Source organism: Halichoeres trimaculatus, unplaced genomic scaffold, assembly GCF_033239565.1.
Source record: "Halichoeres trimaculatus isolate MK-OKI-2021-1 unplaced genomic scaffold, fHalTri1.1 fHalTri1_scaffold_15, whole genome shotgun sequence".
Taxonomy (NCBI): domain Eukaryota; kingdom Metazoa; phylum Chordata; class Actinopteri; order Labriformes; family Labridae; genus Halichoeres; species Halichoeres trimaculatus.
In genome coordinates, this window is record NW_027437193.1 from 11917927 (window position 1) to 11937934 (window position 20008).

The 20008-nt window shown below is 39.9% G+C and overlaps 1 protein-coding gene across 1 annotated transcript; it reads right to left on the reverse strand.

Annotated features, from left to right (window-relative positions):
- Nucleotides 1–262: 262 nt before the first annotated feature.
- Nucleotides 263–19944, reverse strand: ccdc24 (coiled-coil domain containing 24). The gene is made up of 9 exons (XM_074689048.1): nt 19859–19944; nt 19426–19587; nt 15829–16013; nt 9828–9944; nt 9622–9726; nt 6176–6230; nt 2103–2160; nt 1543–1654; nt 263–1337 (listed from the first exon to the last, which is right to left on the reverse strand). The coding sequence occupies exons 2-9, from the start codon at nt 19573–19575 to the stop codon at nt 377–379; spliced, it is 1743 nt and encodes a 580-aa protein (XP_074545149.1). The 5' UTR covers nt 19576–19587; nt 19859–19944; the 3' UTR covers nt 263–376.
- Between the last annotated feature and the right edge of the window lie 64 nt (nt 19945–20008).

The following is a 20008-nucleotide window of genomic DNA, read 5'->3' on the forward strand; positions in this document are numbered from 1 at the left end:
TAAAAAAGAAAAAAATATCTTCATTTTTTTCCTATTCCAGTTGTATTCACTATTCATAACTTCACATTTGTTTTATATGTGTGTTACTTCTCTTTTGAACACATTTCAGAGGTAAAGGCTCTGGGGTCACTTGTACACCAGAAGAAAGGTCAAAGAAATGCCAGTTTCTTTGATATAGATTAGGTGTGTGCACAGCTACCTTACAGCTCATGATGGACCGCAAACAGTGAAAGAGAACACACGCAACAACTTTGACCTTCACCAGATTCTTTTAATTTCTTTCACATTACAAAGGCAATGAAAGAACCTCTGTTGTATCTCCCTGCAGCAGATCTAACAGACTGTCCCTTTGTTTTGTCTCATCAGTGTCTTGACTTCAGGTTAACACTCTTGGTGGAGGGACTGGCTGGAGTATCTTTCCAATAAACTCCAGTTCTGTCTTTGCCTCTTGGACGTTTCTCCGCTGACTTGTGGTGCTCTCTTGCGGTCTTTTGGAGGGAGTATAGTACTGTTTGGATCCTGGATGGACAAAATCATTTCTAGGAACACCATTTCCGTTTCTGTTCACTGTGTTCTTGCTTTCAGCGCCAGTTTGTGAAGAAGAGATCCTTGTTTCACACAGGACTGAATCATTTTCTGTAAAACAAGTACTTGCACCTGTTTCCACTGTTGTTGATGCTACACTTCCTCCAAAAGTGTGACTCTGTTGCTTTTTTTGCATCTCTGAAGTCCTTTGAATTGACACTGATTGGTCTGCATCACTGCTAGTGGACAAAGGGATACTATATGTGTGTCCTAACGTCCTGGCAGTACTTCTTTTCCTCTCAGTCTGTGGTGACAAATCACACTTCCTGTTTGGACTGGAAATGCCACCATGGGGTGACTGATGTGTTATGTTGATAGGTGAGTATCTTGAGCTTTCTTCTTGAAAACCAGGACTTGACGCACAGCTCCTGTGGCGCAAACAGGTGCCATCTTGCTCCAGTGAAGCCCTGTAGCCATGCAGGGTTTCATCCTTTATCTGGCCCCTGCCAGGCCCAGGAAGTGCAGCAGTGGATTGGCTGTCAAGATGCCCTGAAGCAGTGATCCTGTTGCAGATAGGCGTTTGTATTTTTCTGCTTCCAGAGGCCGAGAAAGTGCTTCTTAGCTGTCCTTGAATCCTGGACATTGAAGAACTATTAATGAGTTTAACTGATGCAGAGGTTTTGTATGGAGGAGCACTGAGCGGTGGCCTGGGTTTGGTCTGGCACAGAGGAGGAAGTGGGTGCGGTCTTGAAACTGTTGTAGTGCTTAAATCTTGCAGAGTGTCATCAGGAACTCTGTGTCCTGCTGACAGTCTGAAGGAAAAAAAATCAGAATGGATGATTGTGTGAAAGCAATTATCTGAATTTCTGGAGATTCTGTTTTCTTAAATCCTGCCTTTTCTTAAAAAAATACTTGTATTATTTTGGTGTCATTAAAAGATATGTTTCTGCAACTCTTATTCTCTTCATCACAGTAGCATCTTTCATCAGAGAATCATAAAAGTAAAGAAGAACAAACCTGGACCTGCTTTTCAGTTCCTTCCCAGGCGAAGGGGAGGATCTTGAAACAGCCAAACAGGAAGGGTAGAGCTCTAAGTCCATTTGTATGGCTCCTCTAAGCTCTCTCAGCTCTATGCACACACAAATAAAAGAGCACTGAGATTTGGAAAAAGTCCCCAAAGTGTCACTGAAACTTCACTTCAGAAAGCTATCAAAAGATAACAATCACTAAGTGCATGAAAGAGCGCTCATTTCCCAGCTCTGAAAAAAAAACTTAATGGCTGTTTCACTCAGATGTACTCAAATTGGTTTCTCCATCATTTGGCCCATAGTGAAAACTCCAGATTTGGCACAAGTTTTAAATTGCCTCTTTTTTTATTCATAAATATCTTTCAGGATGAGGTTTTCCAGTTAATGGAGGGTTAGAGATGGTATCATCATCAATTTATCTTTGAATTTATTCACAGAGCAAAAGATTAAACAGGATGGAGGAGATAAAAAAAAAGACTAATACGAATGTTATAAAATATCATGCCACCAGATGGCAGCAAATACTCATATGTTAGTGCTTGTACTCACCTGCAAGACTAGGTTCAGGTTTTGCGAGTTGACTCTGACACGTTTGTTTAATATTTCCCTGAGAGAAGCAAAAACATAAAAGATGCATCACTTTTAATGCACTTAAAAATTCCAAAATGGGAAAAACAGCTTTTAAAAAGAGGGGGAAGAAGGAAATGATTTAAGATACATGTATTAATCATGTTCATGAAAGCCTGAGTCTTTGGAAAAAGCGAGGGGATAAAAATAATAGGGGTAGAAGAAAGGCATGTGAGTATGAGACCACTAAACGATTGAGCAGAAGTGTTCCATCAAAATATGGCCTCAAATACCATTTACAGCAAATGAAACCGATGTTGTGTGTGTGTGTGTGTGTGTGTGTGTGTGTGTGTGTGTGTGTGTGTGTGTGTGTGTGTAACGCTAACAAAAACAAAAGGCCTGATTTATAAGTGACTGGCAGCCTCCTTTTATCATTTTAACATCAGCACAACACACACACACACACACACACACACACACACAAACACACGCAGACGCCTGAAGACTGACAGCCAAAACATATTTTTGGTTTGTTCTCCCGGTGGGATTCAAACCCAAACCTCGCGGTGTTTTCTTTCTGGCCTGCAGACGGAGAGTGTGTGGCGTCTCTGACAGTGAAGTGGCTGGAATCCAAAACAACTCTGAAGCACACATACACACACTCACTTACACACATATACACACTCCAAAAATAGACTTTGCGGTCCATGTTGGGTCTGAAACCAATATCATGGCACTGTCTTTTTGATATTTTAGGAAACACTTATAATTTACTGTTATTATTATCATATGTGACTCTCTAGAATTCAAATTCACAGCCAAAACACACACTCCCCATCCTCTCATATACAACCACAAACAGGATCCCTGCTTCTGCCAAAGAATCCTGAGAAAACTGACTATCCTTTCCCCATCTTTAAGTCATCTCAAGTACCAGTTATGCATTTTACAGGGATTGTTCTAACTAAGCTTTATCTAGGCAGTTTGTCTTGCAGTAAATACTTTAAAAATCCTTGACTACACTCTTCGGCTCGTGACGAAAGCAGACTGCCTTTTTTTCCACAAAGCACACACATCTCAGGGAATGACCAACTGATGCTTCTGTAGTAAAGAACAGAACAGCTGATCATTTTTTCAGCGGCTGGGGAAAAAGGAACCACCTGTCGCTTCCAGACATGTTGCTAAAATGCATGGGGAATTCCTTGTTAGCAGCAAAAGGCAACTGTAGACAAACTCCACAGAACAACCAAAAACAACCCTGAAATAAAGCTGTAAATCTCTGTAAAGCTTAGTATAGTAACTTTAAATATGAAATGGTGTCATAAAACCCCCAGCAACATCTGTTTAAGAAGATACTGTATATCCCAGAGAGGGACATCATTGATTAAATATATGGGTTGTTGGGAATTCTTTGGAACAAAGCAGCTTTTATTTGGCTTTAATATACACAGGGAAAAACAGATGTGGAAGCAGCCACCATTTATTCACTGACTTTGGAAAATTTTCAGTTATTGACAGTAACAGAGCATCGGTGAGCAAATATGTAGCCCATACTTTTGAGGGGAGGATATTTGAGTGGGGATTTCCTCATAGTTTCCACCTCCTAAAGGATGATGAGTTACTATAATTTTCTCAACTGGCTGATTTAGGGCTTGTGTCCACTAAAAGCATTTTCTGCACAGGCCAAACCTATCTTCTATACAGAACCAATGCACTTCAGTTTATAGTGCTCAGCATCCTACAGTGCACGCTAGTGTACTAATCTTCACCAAACAAGAGTCAAGCCACAACCAACAAACTCAGCTTTGCAGCTTGTCCCACAAATTTATGCTCCTCACAAATGTGGCACCATTTAAATTGGCTCTCCAACGGTATAAGATCTACTGAACAAAAATTACTTCACTTTTCCTGCTAAGTTTACTTGTCTGCATGAGAGAGTTTTCCTGGACTAGGTATTCAGTGAGACTCTGCCAATTCCAGAGATTTATTTGAAACTAGACATATTTTTGGATCATTTTTTTGTCAAGTACTAGAATAGAAGAGAAAAAAATGTTCAAGACAAAGCTGATTACAGCAGACTGTGGAGTATTCAAAACAGATGTAGCGCTTTGTGAACTAAAAACTGGATTTATATCAGAGTTACATTTTTTATCAAAGAAATTCAGTCAGGGTAGACAAAGCATTTAAAAAGGGGTTAAGACTTCTTAGTCACTACCATCTACTGCTTAGTATAAAGTCTGTTCCTTTATGACTGTCTCGTGGTGTAAATTAAGTGACACATCATTTATAGTATAAAAAGCAAGTCTTTTGTGACAGATTTACCCTCCAAACATTAAAACTCACACAACAGATCATTATGGCTGATTTCAGTATCTTTTCTTTCAAGACTGATGATTCAACTGTGACACGAGGCAATGCCGCCTTTCACAGTGTGACATCAAAATTATCCACTTCTGCTGCAAATAAATGAGAACGCACAATAATTTCATGCCAGAAGAGCACAGCCACCACGGATACAGCCCACCTGCTCTGCTCACACACCGGGCAGCAACCCTTCACTCAAGGAGACTATTTCTTCACAGGTAAAGTGCTACTCTTCTGCTTTACTTTAAAGATCACTTTGAGGAAAAAAATTAGCAGTTCTTTGCCAAAGGTGGTGTGGACTTTCAGAGGAACATTTCTAATGCAGGGACCAAGATGTTAATTAAGTCCCATATATCTTATTTTGTCACCAAAAGAGGTCTTAGCTTGAAGGATAGTACTTTCCAAAAATACAGGGACTTTGGCACATAGTTTCATAGGGCTCAACATTTCTGACTGGTCCAGCACTCATGCATTTAGAAGACTCTCAGAGCAGCAGGAAGTTTGACTGTTTGGATGTGTTGCTATACCATGCTTAAATATTTACAGCTCTCAGAGGGAAAAGTAGCTGTCAGTTTTTCCATTGTGCACCAGCAAGTTCAGCTTCTAATATACAGGGGAGAGTGCATAGAGGAGGATTAAGGTTGACTACAAGTTCCTGTAAAAAACAATGATGACAAATAAAAGTCTCAACACAGTTGGGCTACCAAACATTGCGTCCCAGGCTCCCTCCACAACACCCACTCTTGGTTTATCCATACAGAGAAAAAAAATTCTAACATCGTCCAAAAACTCTTGGTTTATTGTTGGTAACGGATCAACACGCCTCTATTATTCTTTAGGTTTGAACATTTTAAGGGGTAATATCTTCTTAACAGGCATAATCACACTCTGTGGTCACACGTTTTGTTCCCCTAACAAACAGCTGAAACATACTGACATCAGGAGACTACAACAATCAGTATTTTCCCTCTTTCCCATTGTCCTATTTTTCAACTTGTCTTGTTTCCAGATGAACTGGCAGTGTAACATTTCCTGGCAGACAACACATACACACTCACGAGCTGCAGGAAGATAAGCTACACATCTGGTCTGCAGAATACTCCCACATCTGAGCTCAAACTTATTCACTCTGATTCTTTCATAAATCCAGACAAGCAGCATAATGCAAAAAGCATGCATCCACATTTGTTGTGCATGTTTGTGTGTGTTTAAGTGGCTCTGTTAGCATTTAGAAAGTAATTTGAGCGATTGAGAGCAGATCGATCTCACTCAGCGCTGCAGATCTTTTGGCCAGACAGACGGAAAACAAAACAAGCTTAGACGGAGCCTGTGCAGGTTTCTTGTGTGAGTTAATGTTTTGATTTGTGCGTGTGTTTGTATGGGTAAATTAAATCATGTGCACGGTTTTACTGCCTTAAGAAAGATAATGTTGTAGAGTTTACCTGAGGAAACATGTAGAAAAAGCCCTTTAGTATAATGTTTTAACTGGTCTACTCTATTGGTCACTCTAAAATTGCCCATAGGTGTGAGTGGGAATTGTTGACAGACTACACCTAGGCCCAATGACAACTGAGATCAGCTCCAGTCCACCGCCACCCCAAAGAGAAGTTCAGCATGGATAATGGATGGCCGGATGGACGATTAAAGATGCTCTGAGTGTATTTGACTGTTTGCCATCCTGATTCTCTTACCTTTAAATACTTCACCAGTCTTTTCAACTCTTCACAATCCTTCATAAGGACAGACCTAAACAGACAGAAGGACAATGGATAAATCAACAGATGGATGAATAGAGAATGAGAGAGCATTTCAGAACAGCCTGTGCTTGAGGTCAGTGCGTCACTTGCTCCTCATTAAAATCTTTTGAGCCAATAAAGTACAACCTGGGTCAAAGTGGAAACAGTAAATTTGACTGTCATGATCATTCGCTGAAAGAAGAATGGACATTGTTCCTTCATTTTGGCTCATCCAAGGATTTAATGCCAAAGAGAAAATAGAGCATACTGATGTATTACACAGGTGGAGCTTCGGGATTAAAGTTACACTTTTTCTGATTATCAGAACAAATGCTGCACTTAGAGATTAAACCCTGAAGATCCCTCAGGTGGATACAGATTCTTGTGTTGATTGTTAGCTACATGTTAGCTATATGTTAGCTACATGTTCTCTGATTGTAAATGACCCAGGTATAAGTCGTTTGGTATCAAAGGGTATAAGTTTGTGATGTTTGATTTATGGTTATTTCTATTCCCTTGTGTGTTTTTTTGTTTTCATATTGATAAAACACAGTTAGGCTTTTATTCTGAAGGCTGAGTTCAGTGTAGGTATGCAGGAAACGAGATAAAAACAATGCTAGTAGGTACGTCCTGCAGATGTTACACTGGCAACGTTTGAGGTGAAACGTTCTCCAGGGTATTGTGTTGCTCAGCTGGGAACAAGCTGCCACTTCATCGTATTGTTTTTTTTCTTTTTTCTTTTTGTAGTGTTTACTGCTTATTGTTGTGATCAAGGTAACCGAGGAAGCCGCAGCAGAGTAGCTTTAGCATGTATCTGGTGATGCCTGCTGAATTAGCTCTGTTTGTTTGCTTGTTAGAAGTTTCCAAGCCAATAAAGTCATTTTTAATTGAAGCATTAATATCAATCTTGCAGGGTTTGTTTGCTGGGTAGTTTAGCAGTTATGTGTGAAAATATTATTTGACTCAAGATGTTTGTAATTTCAACTTGTCTTGTGTTTTTCTTTCGTTTTGATTAGTGGTAATGTATTTTTGTTTTGTCTTGTCCTGTTGCTCTTACGGTGTGTATGTGGGTCGACACTGCATAAAGTAAGGAAATAAAGAAATTAAAAGACCCCTGTTGAGAGTTGAATCCATGGTCTTAGGTGGGGATGCTACACTCATTGTTACTCTTCTACTCTGCCAATCGGGTAGAGAACGGTAGAGGGGGTGTGTGTGTGTCCACAATGCTATCAATCAATCATCGTCTTAAATTGAAAAACTTATTAACACTAAAAACACTTTGACATAAATCAGAATGATAAGACTAACTTGGATTAGAGAAACTATGTTTGGCATAAAGGTAGTCAATGCAATTTTTCTCTCCATCTGTTATAATTGAGAAGGTGGGTTTATGAACTATTCTGCAGCCTAACAGTACAGAGAGCTTTATGGCTTTTTTCCTTACATTCACTGAACACTTATAGTGTCTATCTTAATGTACAGTCTATAGTCACAACATCTCCACAAATATGCATCTCATTTCTCCTGGCTGGGGCTTGTTTTCTTGGATTCATTAGAAATGCATTCAGGTATTAAACATTAAACATCCTGTAACCAGTTCCAAACTCACAACTTTTTCTGTTGTAGTTTTGTGCTGTGTTCATACACACGGTATCATTTTTAAAATGTTGAAAATGCATACTTTGACAAGCAAACCCAATCATACACCTCAGGCGCTGACATCGGCGTAGGTGCATTTTGTGTTTGCTCTGAATTTATCCTCTGCGGTTTTCATAACAAAGATACAGTGTCCTATTTTTCTTTTCCCCTCTTTGTTTCTCTCTCCACGTACACTTTCTCCTTCTCTGGTTACATAACCAAAGTAGACTTTATTCATTTATCTGAAGCACAAAAAAAACTTCTGCATGCCCTGAGATCTATTTTTCTGACAATGGGGTCTTTTGTTCTGGTCCACTCAGGAAATGGGCAAGAGCAGGAGTGAGAGTGAGGGAGAGAGGTGGCCCCAGTGACTGTACTGCCCTGTGGGCCTCAAAAAGTGAGGGATGAAGGAAGGAAAGGAGGGATGGAAGGTGAAGGAGGCAGGGCTGTAACAGAAGCCAAAAGGGAGTTAATGAGGAATGAAGTGGAAAAGAGGCTCAGAGGAACTCCTTCTTGAACTCAAGACTCACAACAAAACATCTCTGCTAAAGGAACATCAAACTTCTCCATGACAAAGCTGACATGATTCTGCAAGCCTGATCTGAAATGAAAACATGTTTCCACCGGTGCACTAGCCTCGTGTGGTATGTACTCCATCTGCACACTCTGTTCAGGCTGTTGATCCTTCATGCTTTTTAGGGTTCACCACAATAAACTGAGGATTTTTCCAAACAGAATCTGTGTATTCATGGCATGACTAAACAAATAGAGTTAAATAACCTTTTGCATAAAATATTTAACTCATCAGCTGCTGTCTTTGAAACATTGTATTTACTGTGATGTGAAAATGTGCTTCATGAACATCCAGAGCTCAGAATCATTAGAGGACACAAGGCTTGATTAAAGTTATGAAATGGTTCAAAGGAAGTAAATGGTGGTGCATGAAATTTTTCAGAATACAGGAGAAGAAATATTTGGGGCTAGAAATTGTTGTGACAACATTCTAGATCAAGTCTAGATCCTGATCCTGCCATGTAACAACCCTGACACATGTTCTCTATACCGCCCCCTAATGAAGAGCATTTTGAGAGCTTAAGAACAAGCAGAGTTTGCCTGGTGTTTACGCATGTAACGCCGTAGAAAACCGTCCACTCATCATCTGGTATCAAGAGACAATTGAAGGACAGAGGTTTGATTTCACATGTCTGTAATGGTGGCTCGTGTATGTTTGACCACACTCAGTGACTGATTATTTTCTAGAAATCACCAAAGAAAGTGATATGGAGCATTCATATGTTACTTTCATGATTAATGGACATGTCAGTAAGAGCTGCAGGCCCTCCCCTGTTCAATTATAAAAGCTTGCCACCATTACACAGGGTTAATTGTTTTTTTTTTTTCATCTGTTAAGAGATTGTTATCTGATTTTTTAAACCCAGAGTATAGATGTCAGTACCAGCCTTAAATATCCAGAATTGGCAGTTAAGTATCTCATACCTGACAGATCACTCCACGTTGGCTCCCCCTCTTTTCTGATTACACACAGAAAACCCAGGATGTGGACTAAAAGGAGCATCACATCCTGTCCATGCAGGTGCTGAACGAACTGTGATAAACAGTCTGAACTTTGCACATTGCACTTAATCAAAATTCCTCTTAAGTAGACACGGAAAGCTTAAATGATATGCTTGTTCATGTTTATAATATGCTGGGTCCTCATCAATGTTTCCATCACTCTGTGAAGTTTTCTCTTTATGCCTCACCTGAGTTGGTCGACCACCTGGTCGATGTCAGTGACGTTCAGCTTTTCTCTCATTGAGTCAATCTCATCTTCAGCACAGGACCGCACCGAACAGTGGGAGCTCGGTCTGACAGGGAAGACGTCAAAGTGCTTAAAAGTACACATCAGTTAAAAGACGAGACACATCATTTCAGGCAAGTGCTGAAGTTAACGTGTCGTGTTGCTTACCTGCTTCGATTACCAGCACTTCCAGGGTCGATGGTGATTCTCTGACAGCTGTCAAGGTGACCCAAGGCGTAGTCCACCATCTCAGGTTTGTATCGAAACAAGAGCTCCTCCCTGTCTCTATAGCAACAACAGCAGAGACATGAACAGGAGTCTGTTTACTGTGACTGCAGATCTGTCAGTGCTTCTGTGTAAAAGCCTCAAGCGCTAGTGGAAAGAGAATTTATATTTAACTTACCCCAAAAATCCACATCTCTGCATTTGCTTGTTTTATTGTTTACACTCGTATAATATTTTCACTTTGAATTGCACTGACTTGCAAGTAAAAAAGCTTAAAAAACAAAGTTTGACTGATAGAAAGCACTAAAAACCAGTTAAAATGTGTTATTCATGCAGGATGATCTGATGGCTCCATGTGCATTTACTGGAACTCTGTTATCAGAGACAGGCTCATTTCACAATATCCAATAACAAAAGCTAAACTGATCCCAGAAATTGAACGCTGAGCAGCAGGGTCATAATATTTTCTGAATGATCCTTGGGAGACAAAAGAGCAGGCAGATGGAGTGGACAGTCACAAGCGGTGTGACGTTGCGAACACTCCTTGATTTTATACCTGCTACATGAGAAGAAGCAGCTTTGCAGCCAGAGAAACAATGACTAGAATGTGTGTGTGTGAGTGTGTTTGTGTGTGGATGACGAGGGCATCAGGACCACACAGAAGGAGGCCAATAAGATAAATCAGTTGACTTTTACAAGGTACACACCCACCCACGCACCCTCATTCCCACATACAAATGGTTTCAATCACAGTAAAACTCCGGTGTGGGGACGGGAGCTGCTGTTACTCTCCTGCTGTTCATGGGGCTTTAAGCAAATCAGTCAGACCTTTGCTGCAAGTACAGGAAAGTGTTCTGAGCTATCATATGTGGTAAAATATATTAATAAAACACACAAGTTGCACTGGGAGTAGAAGGGAGAAGAAGGCGCTGGTCTCTATCTTGATGCTTGGCAGTATTTTCTCAATTTCCAAGCCAACGGAGCATATTAAATTGAACCAAATTGACAAACAGAGGGTCGTGGAGCATTATTAAGCGGAAGTGTTATTACAGAAGTCTGCTCGTTTTACTCCTGAAAGCTATTCAGCTGATACACATTTGGGACTTAGCCTAATTGAATGATCAAATGCCTAAAAACCACACTTACACACACATACACACACAATGCAACAAGGTCAACAAGTATAGCGAAGCCAACTTCAAAGAGGAAAAGCGATTTGTGCTGGCACAGCCTGTGCAGCACCAATACTCCTCTGGCCCGCACAGTGGACAACAATGGGCTGCATTTCCTCCACTCTGTACGGGACTTTTTATAATCCATTTACATACAAGCCAGAGCACTTTACAGGAGTGACTCCATTGTGTGAGCAAGTAAGATGCCAGTTCAAGTCTTGCTCAGCGACACTTCAATAAGACAGAGCTGCTGAGGGCATCAGACCTGTAGCTCTTTTGGATATTGGACTGTGAGCTGAAACAGCAGGACTTACAACCACCCTGAATGAAAAGAAACACTGGAGAGATTACTTGGAAACAAAAACCGTGTCCACTTTGCTGTCATAACAAGCCCCAGAGGTTATATTTCTTTCTCCTTTTGTAGCATGAACTGACTCAGAAAGAAACAAATCATCTCATAGCTTTGATGCTGTATCTCAATATTTTGTCTAACAGGAGGTCAAGGTTTCACAGGAGTTAACTTTTCTTACTTATCTGTGTACTGCAAGCTGACGGAAATGTTTGTGATGGTATGGGATTTAGACTAGGGCCGGGCAATTATGGCAAAAATCAAAATCACGGTTTATTGAACCTTCAACCTTGATTTCATTCACTCTCAATTCAGTTTATTCTGTAATTCTGAAAAATTCTGAAAAATTCAAAAACAGCTTAACCCCTGTGTTATAGAGTGATACAGCCCGAGCTAAAGGCTAATTAGCCTTTAGCTCGGGCTGTATCACTCTACTGTTTAGCTTTCTTCTGCCCTTCTGTCCTTTTTCTGTCTGAAAGTTAGGCTCCTGTGTCCACCATTAGTACAAAATTATTCATAGAAATCATTTTGACAGAGAAAAATACAGATCTCCTCTCTCTTATCTCTTCTCACTACTAAACCTTGTCAGCCAGCTTGAGAGACCTTGATGTACCGTAGATCAATCCAGTCCTGGTCGACCCGATCAGGAACCTAAGAAGTAGCAATTTAAAATAAAAGGTAACCAGCAAAATGGCAAAATCTCATTTTAAAGTGTGGATTACAATCAGGCATATATCTAGGAAGGAGACTTTTTCAAGATCACTTTCAAACTCCTCACAGCCCCTTTAAAGAAACTTTTGAATCTGTCCCCTATGGACAAAGCTATGATACTTTCCTCTTGACTAACAGTATCCTGTTTATGTGTTCCATAACAAGAAATCTCATCTTGTTGTCTTTGAACAGCTGAATAAATAATTTTCAGCACATTTTAGCATAAAAAACATTAATTTCTGCTGCATGTTATGAATCACTTTGACACCTACCCCACAGTAGAAAGCTTTAGCTCTAAAAAAAGGTATAATGAAATAATCATCATCAGTCCTACCTGATGGTCTTGTTAAAAGTCATAAAGAAACATCAATGTTAGTTAAGCCCAAGAGGAAATACATTAAAACGGTTAAAATACAAATCTTTAACATGCTTTACACAGCCACTTTGAGCTTGTTTGCATTACCAGTTTTAAGTTGGAAGCGGGTCTACAGGGACTCTTTGCTTCTACTCAGGAGAGTAAACAATGTCTTGGAATCAGAAAAAGTAAAATCATATAAAAATATAAAAAAGTGCAATGAAGCAGACATCTGAATAAAGATCTCACACTTTACAAGAGACAAATCTCTTCAACCAGAGGATCCAACCGTCTGGGGAATGAACACGACAAAAACACAACCCCCTGCAGTTTTTGCTTTAACAGCCCAACACAAATAAAAAGAAAATCACATTACAAAGGATGTCGCCTAATTGGCAGGTGATAAATGGTTTGTCAGTAAAATGGGGAACAATCCATCTTATGCTGTGCTTCAAAAAAAATCTGCGAGGTGATGTGGGGCAACATTCCTAGCAGCAGCCAGCTTGTTGCTTGTAGTTACGAGCGTACACAGATTACAGCTTGCTCTCACTCAATCACACATGCTTGGACAGCCACACAAACAAATAAAAAGTTAGGGTTAGAAAATACAGCAGCGAGAGAATCCTACCAACAGATTTAATGAAACTTTATCTTGAAAAATGCAACAGGTTCATTTCTGACCTAATGTTGCAAGATCAGCTCAAAAATGCCAAACATAAATGCACATAGAATGTGTTGTCACTTCACAACGAGCTCATAACTTCCTGAAGACCGTACCTCCTAAAACAATTAAACCTAGTCCTGAGCCTCATGACGTTCTTCCTGTTAACACAGCACTGAGAAACAACCGATTGAGGTCAGCTTTGCTCTTGAACACAAACAAACAAACACCTGATTAAGAGGAGTGTTCAGTGACCTTTTCAAAGTAAACCAGAAAACAGAACTTTAATCAGGTAAAGCTCGTCGTGTCTGGGCTGTGAGAATTCAGGTTTGCTGAAATGGAATGCAAGGAAGTCTCCCTCCTTTAACTATCCCATTGTTGCACAATTCCCAAACCAATTTGCAGCTTCCCAACCTCAAAAACCTTTGTTCGTCTTCTTTCCATCCCATTTGTAACTGACATAGGAGCACAATGCAGCATTTTATGGCACTCTTTGTCAGAGGGGGAAAGTGACGCAGAGTGTGAGAGGAGGGTCTTAACCCATTAGTCTGAACTTCCTCTGTGTGCTGCTTCTCTGGGTAGAAAAACTCAAACCAAATTAAAAAAAATGTTAACTTTAAATGCATCTTAAACTTTATGTGCAACTGGCAATATGAAGTTTTAAAATGAGTATAATCTGCTGTAGTGTATAAAAGAGATGCTCTTTCAACTGTGCTTGTGTATCTGTTTGACATTTTTAAGGACTTTTGAACAAATGTTTTATAGTCTGGTTGGAGGTTGTTAGCAGATAGCTGAGGAGCACAGAGATGAAGCACTGATGCAGTTAGAGGATTAAAAAAGTACACATGGGTTTTATCCATACACTGTAAAACATATGGAAGTAGTCTCAGTGATGTCTGCCAATTGTTTCTGACACAAATTTTGAAGCCCATTGTTGATGTGCTCTATATGGGAAATGTTGAACTCAACCTAACTTTGTTTAGAGTTTTAGTCTCTTTGCAAACAGCTATAAGGTGCCAGACTATGAATCATGTCAGCCTTATGCCCTTGTACGGGCAAAACTTGTAAGATTAGTAACTTTGAAAATCCTAAATTATAAAATGCCAGTACCTGCACAGCATTTGCTGATATAGAAATAGGCTATTCAGATCAAAACCTTTTCTGATTCAGGCTTTATTCATGTATTTTTCTGCCTTTTTTTGGTCAATATGTATTTTCCAATGTTTCTGCCTCAAATGGATTCTCAAAGAACTGAAATTCTTAGCATTTTTGCATAGGCTACATATTTTGGACCAGAGGTTGATACTTAGTTTTGTGTCCACAAAAATATCTTGAAAGATACTCTTTTATTATTGGATACCTTGCCCAACTTTTACTTTATAGCCTCTACCTTTAGTCATCTATTTTTCTTAACTCCTCTTTATTGTTAGCAAAAAATGTAGTGGCTGTTGGGGCGACATTGGCCTATCTGCTTAAGTGTGCACTCCACAGAGGATGCAATCCTTGTCCCAGCCTCAACCATTTGCTGCTTATGTCTTTCCACGCTCTCTACTCCCACATTTCCTTCATCTCTTCAGCTGGACCTATCCAATAAAGGCAAAAATGCCCCAAGTCCCAAAAAAATAACAATAATAACCAGGGTAACACAATCTTCCTTCATGTCATTAAAGAATAAAAAGTGAGTGAGTGAGTGAAGATGAAAAGATGAAAACTCTGAAATGTTAAGAGATTCGAGATTGAAAGAGCTTGAGGGCACTGGTCAAGGAAGTTGGTATCCTCAATAAATGTATGTATGCAAAACAGTTTAAAGCCTGTGTAGAATAATTTGTACAAGGGTATTTTTTAATTTAAGTTGTATTCCAAAGCTACAGAGTTCTCCAAAAGTTACAAACACTGAACATCGAAATTGTACAAATTGTAGAAGTGGGTAATTATACGGTATAGATGATGATTCTTTATACATATTTTGTCCTTTTGGGTCCTTTTTTTAATCAAACTTATCTTATTTTTTCCTGTACACGGGTACAATAATTAAGACAGACTTGTATCATTTTAAAGTTCAGTGAGAATATGTGTAACAGTCATGAAATATCAAAATAAAAAATAAATAAGAGGGGTCAATCATTCAGAGTAGAAAAGAGAAAAAGAAGAAAAAGAAAAAAAAACAGTTAATTAATAATAAAAATTGAAAAACTCAACCCCAAATAAAACCCACCCATTCCCTGGAACCAGAACACCAAAGTCCAGTAGCATATCACATCTTAAGTCCACGGAGATTAGTTGAGAGTGAGTGCCAAGTCTTTATAACAGAGTTTTTGGCTCTATAGATTCTTGCACTAGATAACTCCCAAGAAACCAAGGTCCAAATACATCAAGACTCATGCTTCCTTCTGGGTTCTTTTTTTGTTTTATTCTCACTAAATTCTTACATATCAATTTATGTAAACAGAGGTAAAATTTCTACAAGCTGTATCTGTTGGTATGTTTTCTCATTGATTTTTCCTCATTTAAAGCACTGGTGGTAATTTCACAGTCTGTTTTGGAGCAACTTTTCCACAAGCTTTTCAAGTAAGAATATATCAAAAGCTTATGATATTTTCAGCTGCTACATCTAACTGCCACAAACTCAACCCTTTTAATAATTCACTAATCATGTGCAGTGGAGCGGATTTCTGTGTGTGAGCTCTCACACCTACCTTCCCACCCCGCTGACTCTCTCGCTGAGAGCCTGCAGTAACATCTTGACCTCGGCTCTCAGCAGCTCTTTGACTGCAGGGGGGTCAGCGAGAGGGGAGCCCTGCTGATGAGGGAGGGGGGTCCCTGTCCTGCTGCCAAAGTCACTCTGCTGGCTCTGCTGCCACATTTTGTACCACATCTCCGCCTGTGAAAATCAATTGTCAAGGTTAGAGAGGCATCAGGTGATCTTATCTGAAGTGATGCTGATTTTCAGTATTAAAATATGAAGCATTCATTTGTATTGGACAGTATACTTAAAATATGATGCATGTAACCACCCAGAGATCACCGCTGACTATGAGTCAGATGGTAGTGAACTTTTTCATGTTTCAGTGAAGGCAGAGGGAGTATATTACATTTCTTTACAGTCTCAGTGAGCCAAAAACTTATCTGTCACCTCTGGGTTACTGTAAGTCATGCTGAGTAAGGTGTCATTTGAACACAACACTGTTTGGGCTAATAGGAACCAAATTAGCTACTGTTACCCAAGACGAGACGAAATCTTGTTATACTGTTCTCTACTTCTGTTTTGATCCATGGAAAGTGAAATTCAAATATTTTTTGTTTTCCTTTTACTTAAGGGGACTGCTGCATAGTGTCTCCATTTTTCTCTTTCCTTTCTTTTAGTGAAAACATCATGTCCTTGGCAGAAGCTGACATTGTTTTCTGTAAACTCTTGTAAACACAGAACACTGTTGCCTTGCATCAGGAAGCAATACAGCTTTTCTTTGCACTGAGGTAAAAAAAAAATATATATATATATAGGTGGCATCTTCTCCAACAAATATATAAGTTGAAAAACAAAATTCTCTGTATCTGGAAACTGTGAACCCTGCTTGCTTGCTTGCAGGGTGTATCGGATGTAATCCCTAATTTGCCCCAGCGCAATCAAATAATGTTAACATGATGACTTTGCTATGAGAAAAGCAGCTCTGTCTGCAGCATGACCAGGCAGCTTTCTAGTCTTTGAACTTTTGCGAGGATTATCATCTCAGATTAGAGATTTATATCCAAAAAAATGTAGAAAAGGTCAGCCTTCATGCGTGACTTCCTCTGTGAGCTGGTAGCAGGGCTGAGTGCCAAGCATCAAAGGTGTGCTTTTACAACCACCACCTTGTTCTCTGCATGTGCACATTAATCCGCGCTGAAACATCATCATAATTTCACCGCAGTGTGAAAGCACAAAAAAGATGAAAAATATTTCCAGTGTTGAAAGGAAGGTGAGTGTACGCCTGTGTGAACACATGTCTAAAAGAAGTGTGGCTACCATTAAACACCTCCACACCTGTTGCTTGCCAGTCATTTCTGCCATTTTTCAGTCAATGCTAACTTCAAACAAATACACTGGAGGATACTATAAAAGCACTGCTGTGTGTAGAGGAGTGTTATACTCACACACACACATCCCCTTCACTCACACCAGCTTCCTCTGTGTTGAGGTGTTTATGTTGCAGGATTCATGGCTCACCAGCTAACAAGTAGCTCCTGGATCGTTTCCTCCCCCTTCTCTCTCTTGTGAAACTGTTGATCTCATCCAGGAGCTATTTTAAAGGAGTGTTACTGAGCCCTGTCAGCCAAGAAACCCTCACCAGGTGCTATAATGTTGAATTATTCAAAGGGGGTTTAAGAATACGTTTAACTTTTAAGGGCTTTTCATTCAGAACTCAGAGGTAAGAAAGCAGAGAGTGTAGAGGGAGGTACAGACAGATAGTCCTTGTGGAGAGACTTGAAAAAAGAGGCTAATATTCCTTCTGATCTAACCGCCTGAGACAATGGAGACCTTGATGGAGGGAGGAGCAGCAGCACAGGGGGAATGAAGGAGTCGCCTGCAGATCAACGATTACTTTTCACAGTGGCTCACCGAGGGATGGAATTCATTACATGGCTGCAAGAGGAACAGACGAGTAGAGAGGAGAGAAAATACACAAAGTGAAAGACATAGAGACATGCACATGGGGGGGAAAGAGAAAGGGAAGTGATCCACCTTGGCGGGGATGTTTTAACTGAGGGAAACCTGAATGAACAAGGTGAATGAATAAGGCGCTTTGTGTTTCAGAGTTTTTTTCCTTTGGAAAGTTCTCAAAGCTCTAAGCCTAAGTCTTTCTTTCCGTTCGAGGGCTTTACCCAGATCTACTGTTACCCCGAACTGAAGGTGAAAAAACACAGCAGTACACACATGCACACATCTGTTTTCTCCACACAAACACACACATCAAGTTAAAGAATATGTGTCACTAACACTCTTATCAACAGTTGAGGATTAGCCTCTTTAACCCTGTTATACCGACCCCCTGACTCACTAAGCCTTCAGGGCCTCTTTCTAGGTGTGTATGGATTGAATTACTCAGCATCATTAAGGCTTGATTTGAGCTTTAATTCATATTTTAACTGGGCTTTAAATCCTTTAAAAAGGTACATTAAATGTATATTGAATATGTGAGCACACAAGCAAAGTGTTTACGTCTGTTTCTGCTTTGATTTTTATGTTAAACTTGATTAAAAAATAATAGTAGTGTGGTCTGCTTCCTTGTGGCGCTGCCTGAGGGCTGAGACAGATTACATCCATGTGGGTTTTTCTGCAACAGCAACTGGCCTCTTGGCTGATAACATCTACAGATGGAGACATTTCATCACATGACAGAAGAAAATGAAAGAAGGTGGCAGAAGATAAGAGGGAAGAGAAGCAGAGAAAATCGTACCATATGAGAGAGGGAAAAAAAAAGTGAACACATAGATTTTATATTCGGCAGGAAGTGCTGATAAGTGGAATTCTTTGAGTCTGGGTGAAATCTACAGCCCCAGACTTGGTCTGAAGTGCACATGGCATGACCTCGGTTATGTAATTCAGCTTGGCAGGAATGTTCTCTCAGCAGACTAGCCTGCATTTCTGCACTTTAAGATATTAGGTCAAGCACTGAGACATTTGCAATGCACTGCAATGTAAGGCTTTAAGTTACTGCTGAGGTTATAATGAGAAAATAACTCTGAGGGTATTTTTCCTTGTGTTATGAGTGAAACAGAAATACAGATACCTGACAAGCATGTCATTTTTCAAAAACAGCCCTTGCCTTGTCCTTGAACTGGCTTACTAAGCGTGGTCTGTTTAAACTGGTTGTATTTTCATCAGGCCTCCAAGTCTTTCTTGGGTGAGGTCATTTTTCAAAGCTCAGGGATTTCCATGGAAAGGGAATTTGGAGCAGAACAGTTTAGCTGCCTTTGAGTAAATATTGATGTCTGCCTGGCTCACATTTGGGCCTTACTTCAGCACTGTGCCAGTTAAGCCCACATTTTGCTTTTACAGGGAAGTCTGGGAATTTTAATGAATGTGTATGCAGCCAAACTAACCTACTTACAAAACCTGACACCGCAACTCATAAATATTTTGGCCTGGGGTTCTTTGTTGAGCATTTTTGAAATTCACCCTGAAACCAATAAATTGTTAAAGATGCCTTGATGATGTTCTTGTGGCATTCTACCAGAAATCCACACCATATCTAGATTCTTCAAAGACGAATTATGAAATACCACAAGTGTAGCAGTCATAAAGACCTTCTTACCTCGGTGTGTACATCCTTGTACATATCAACAAGGGAGTGTCCCAGTGCAGTGTGGATCTTCTGCATCTCTGACTCAGGAACATGTTCAGTGATCAGGTTCCACAGAGACTGGGTAGGGCACCAAAACTGGAGTTCATCAGGAGACTGCATATGAATAAAAATCTAGGTGGGAAGACAAAAAACACACATTTAACTCAAGGAAATCTGGGGACAAAAATTAAAAAGTAAAAGCTGGCTCCAAAGGCTACAAACACCCTTATTAAGTAGCTCCCTCGTTAGCTAGCAAGTGACCAAATATGAAACCCAGGAGCCGAGATTTCAGAAAACGAGTTACAAACTCTTTCGGTGGATCTTAAAAGTGTTACGTTCAATGTTGTAAGTTCACAGAAAGAAAAATGGTCCACTGTGAGACTACAGAGGAACAAACGCTCACCTTTATTGGCTCCTTGTAGCTATCAAACGAGACTGTGGTATCCAGGCAAACTTTCCCGTTGCTATGAGGAAGGTATCGCGAGAACACTGAGAAATGTCAGTTAGAGATACAAACACAACAGGTCGTCTTAGTTTACCAAAACATTACTCA

Excerpts from the sequence above, each read along its gene's own strand:
- ccdc24 (XM_074689048.1), bottom strand. The coding sequence starts at position 19,575 with ATGCAGTCTCCTGATGAACTCCAGTTTTGGTGCCCTACCCAGTCTCTG. Across the intron at positions 9,945-15,828 it reads AGAGTCAGCGGGGTGGGAAG|AGACAGGGAGGAGCTCTTGT; the intron begins GTAGGTGTGAGA and ends TTGTTGCTATAG. Across the intron at positions 6,231-9,621 it reads CAGGTGGTCGACCAACTCAG|GTCTGTCCTTATGAAGGATT; the intron begins GTGAGGCATAAA and ends CTGTCTGTTTAG.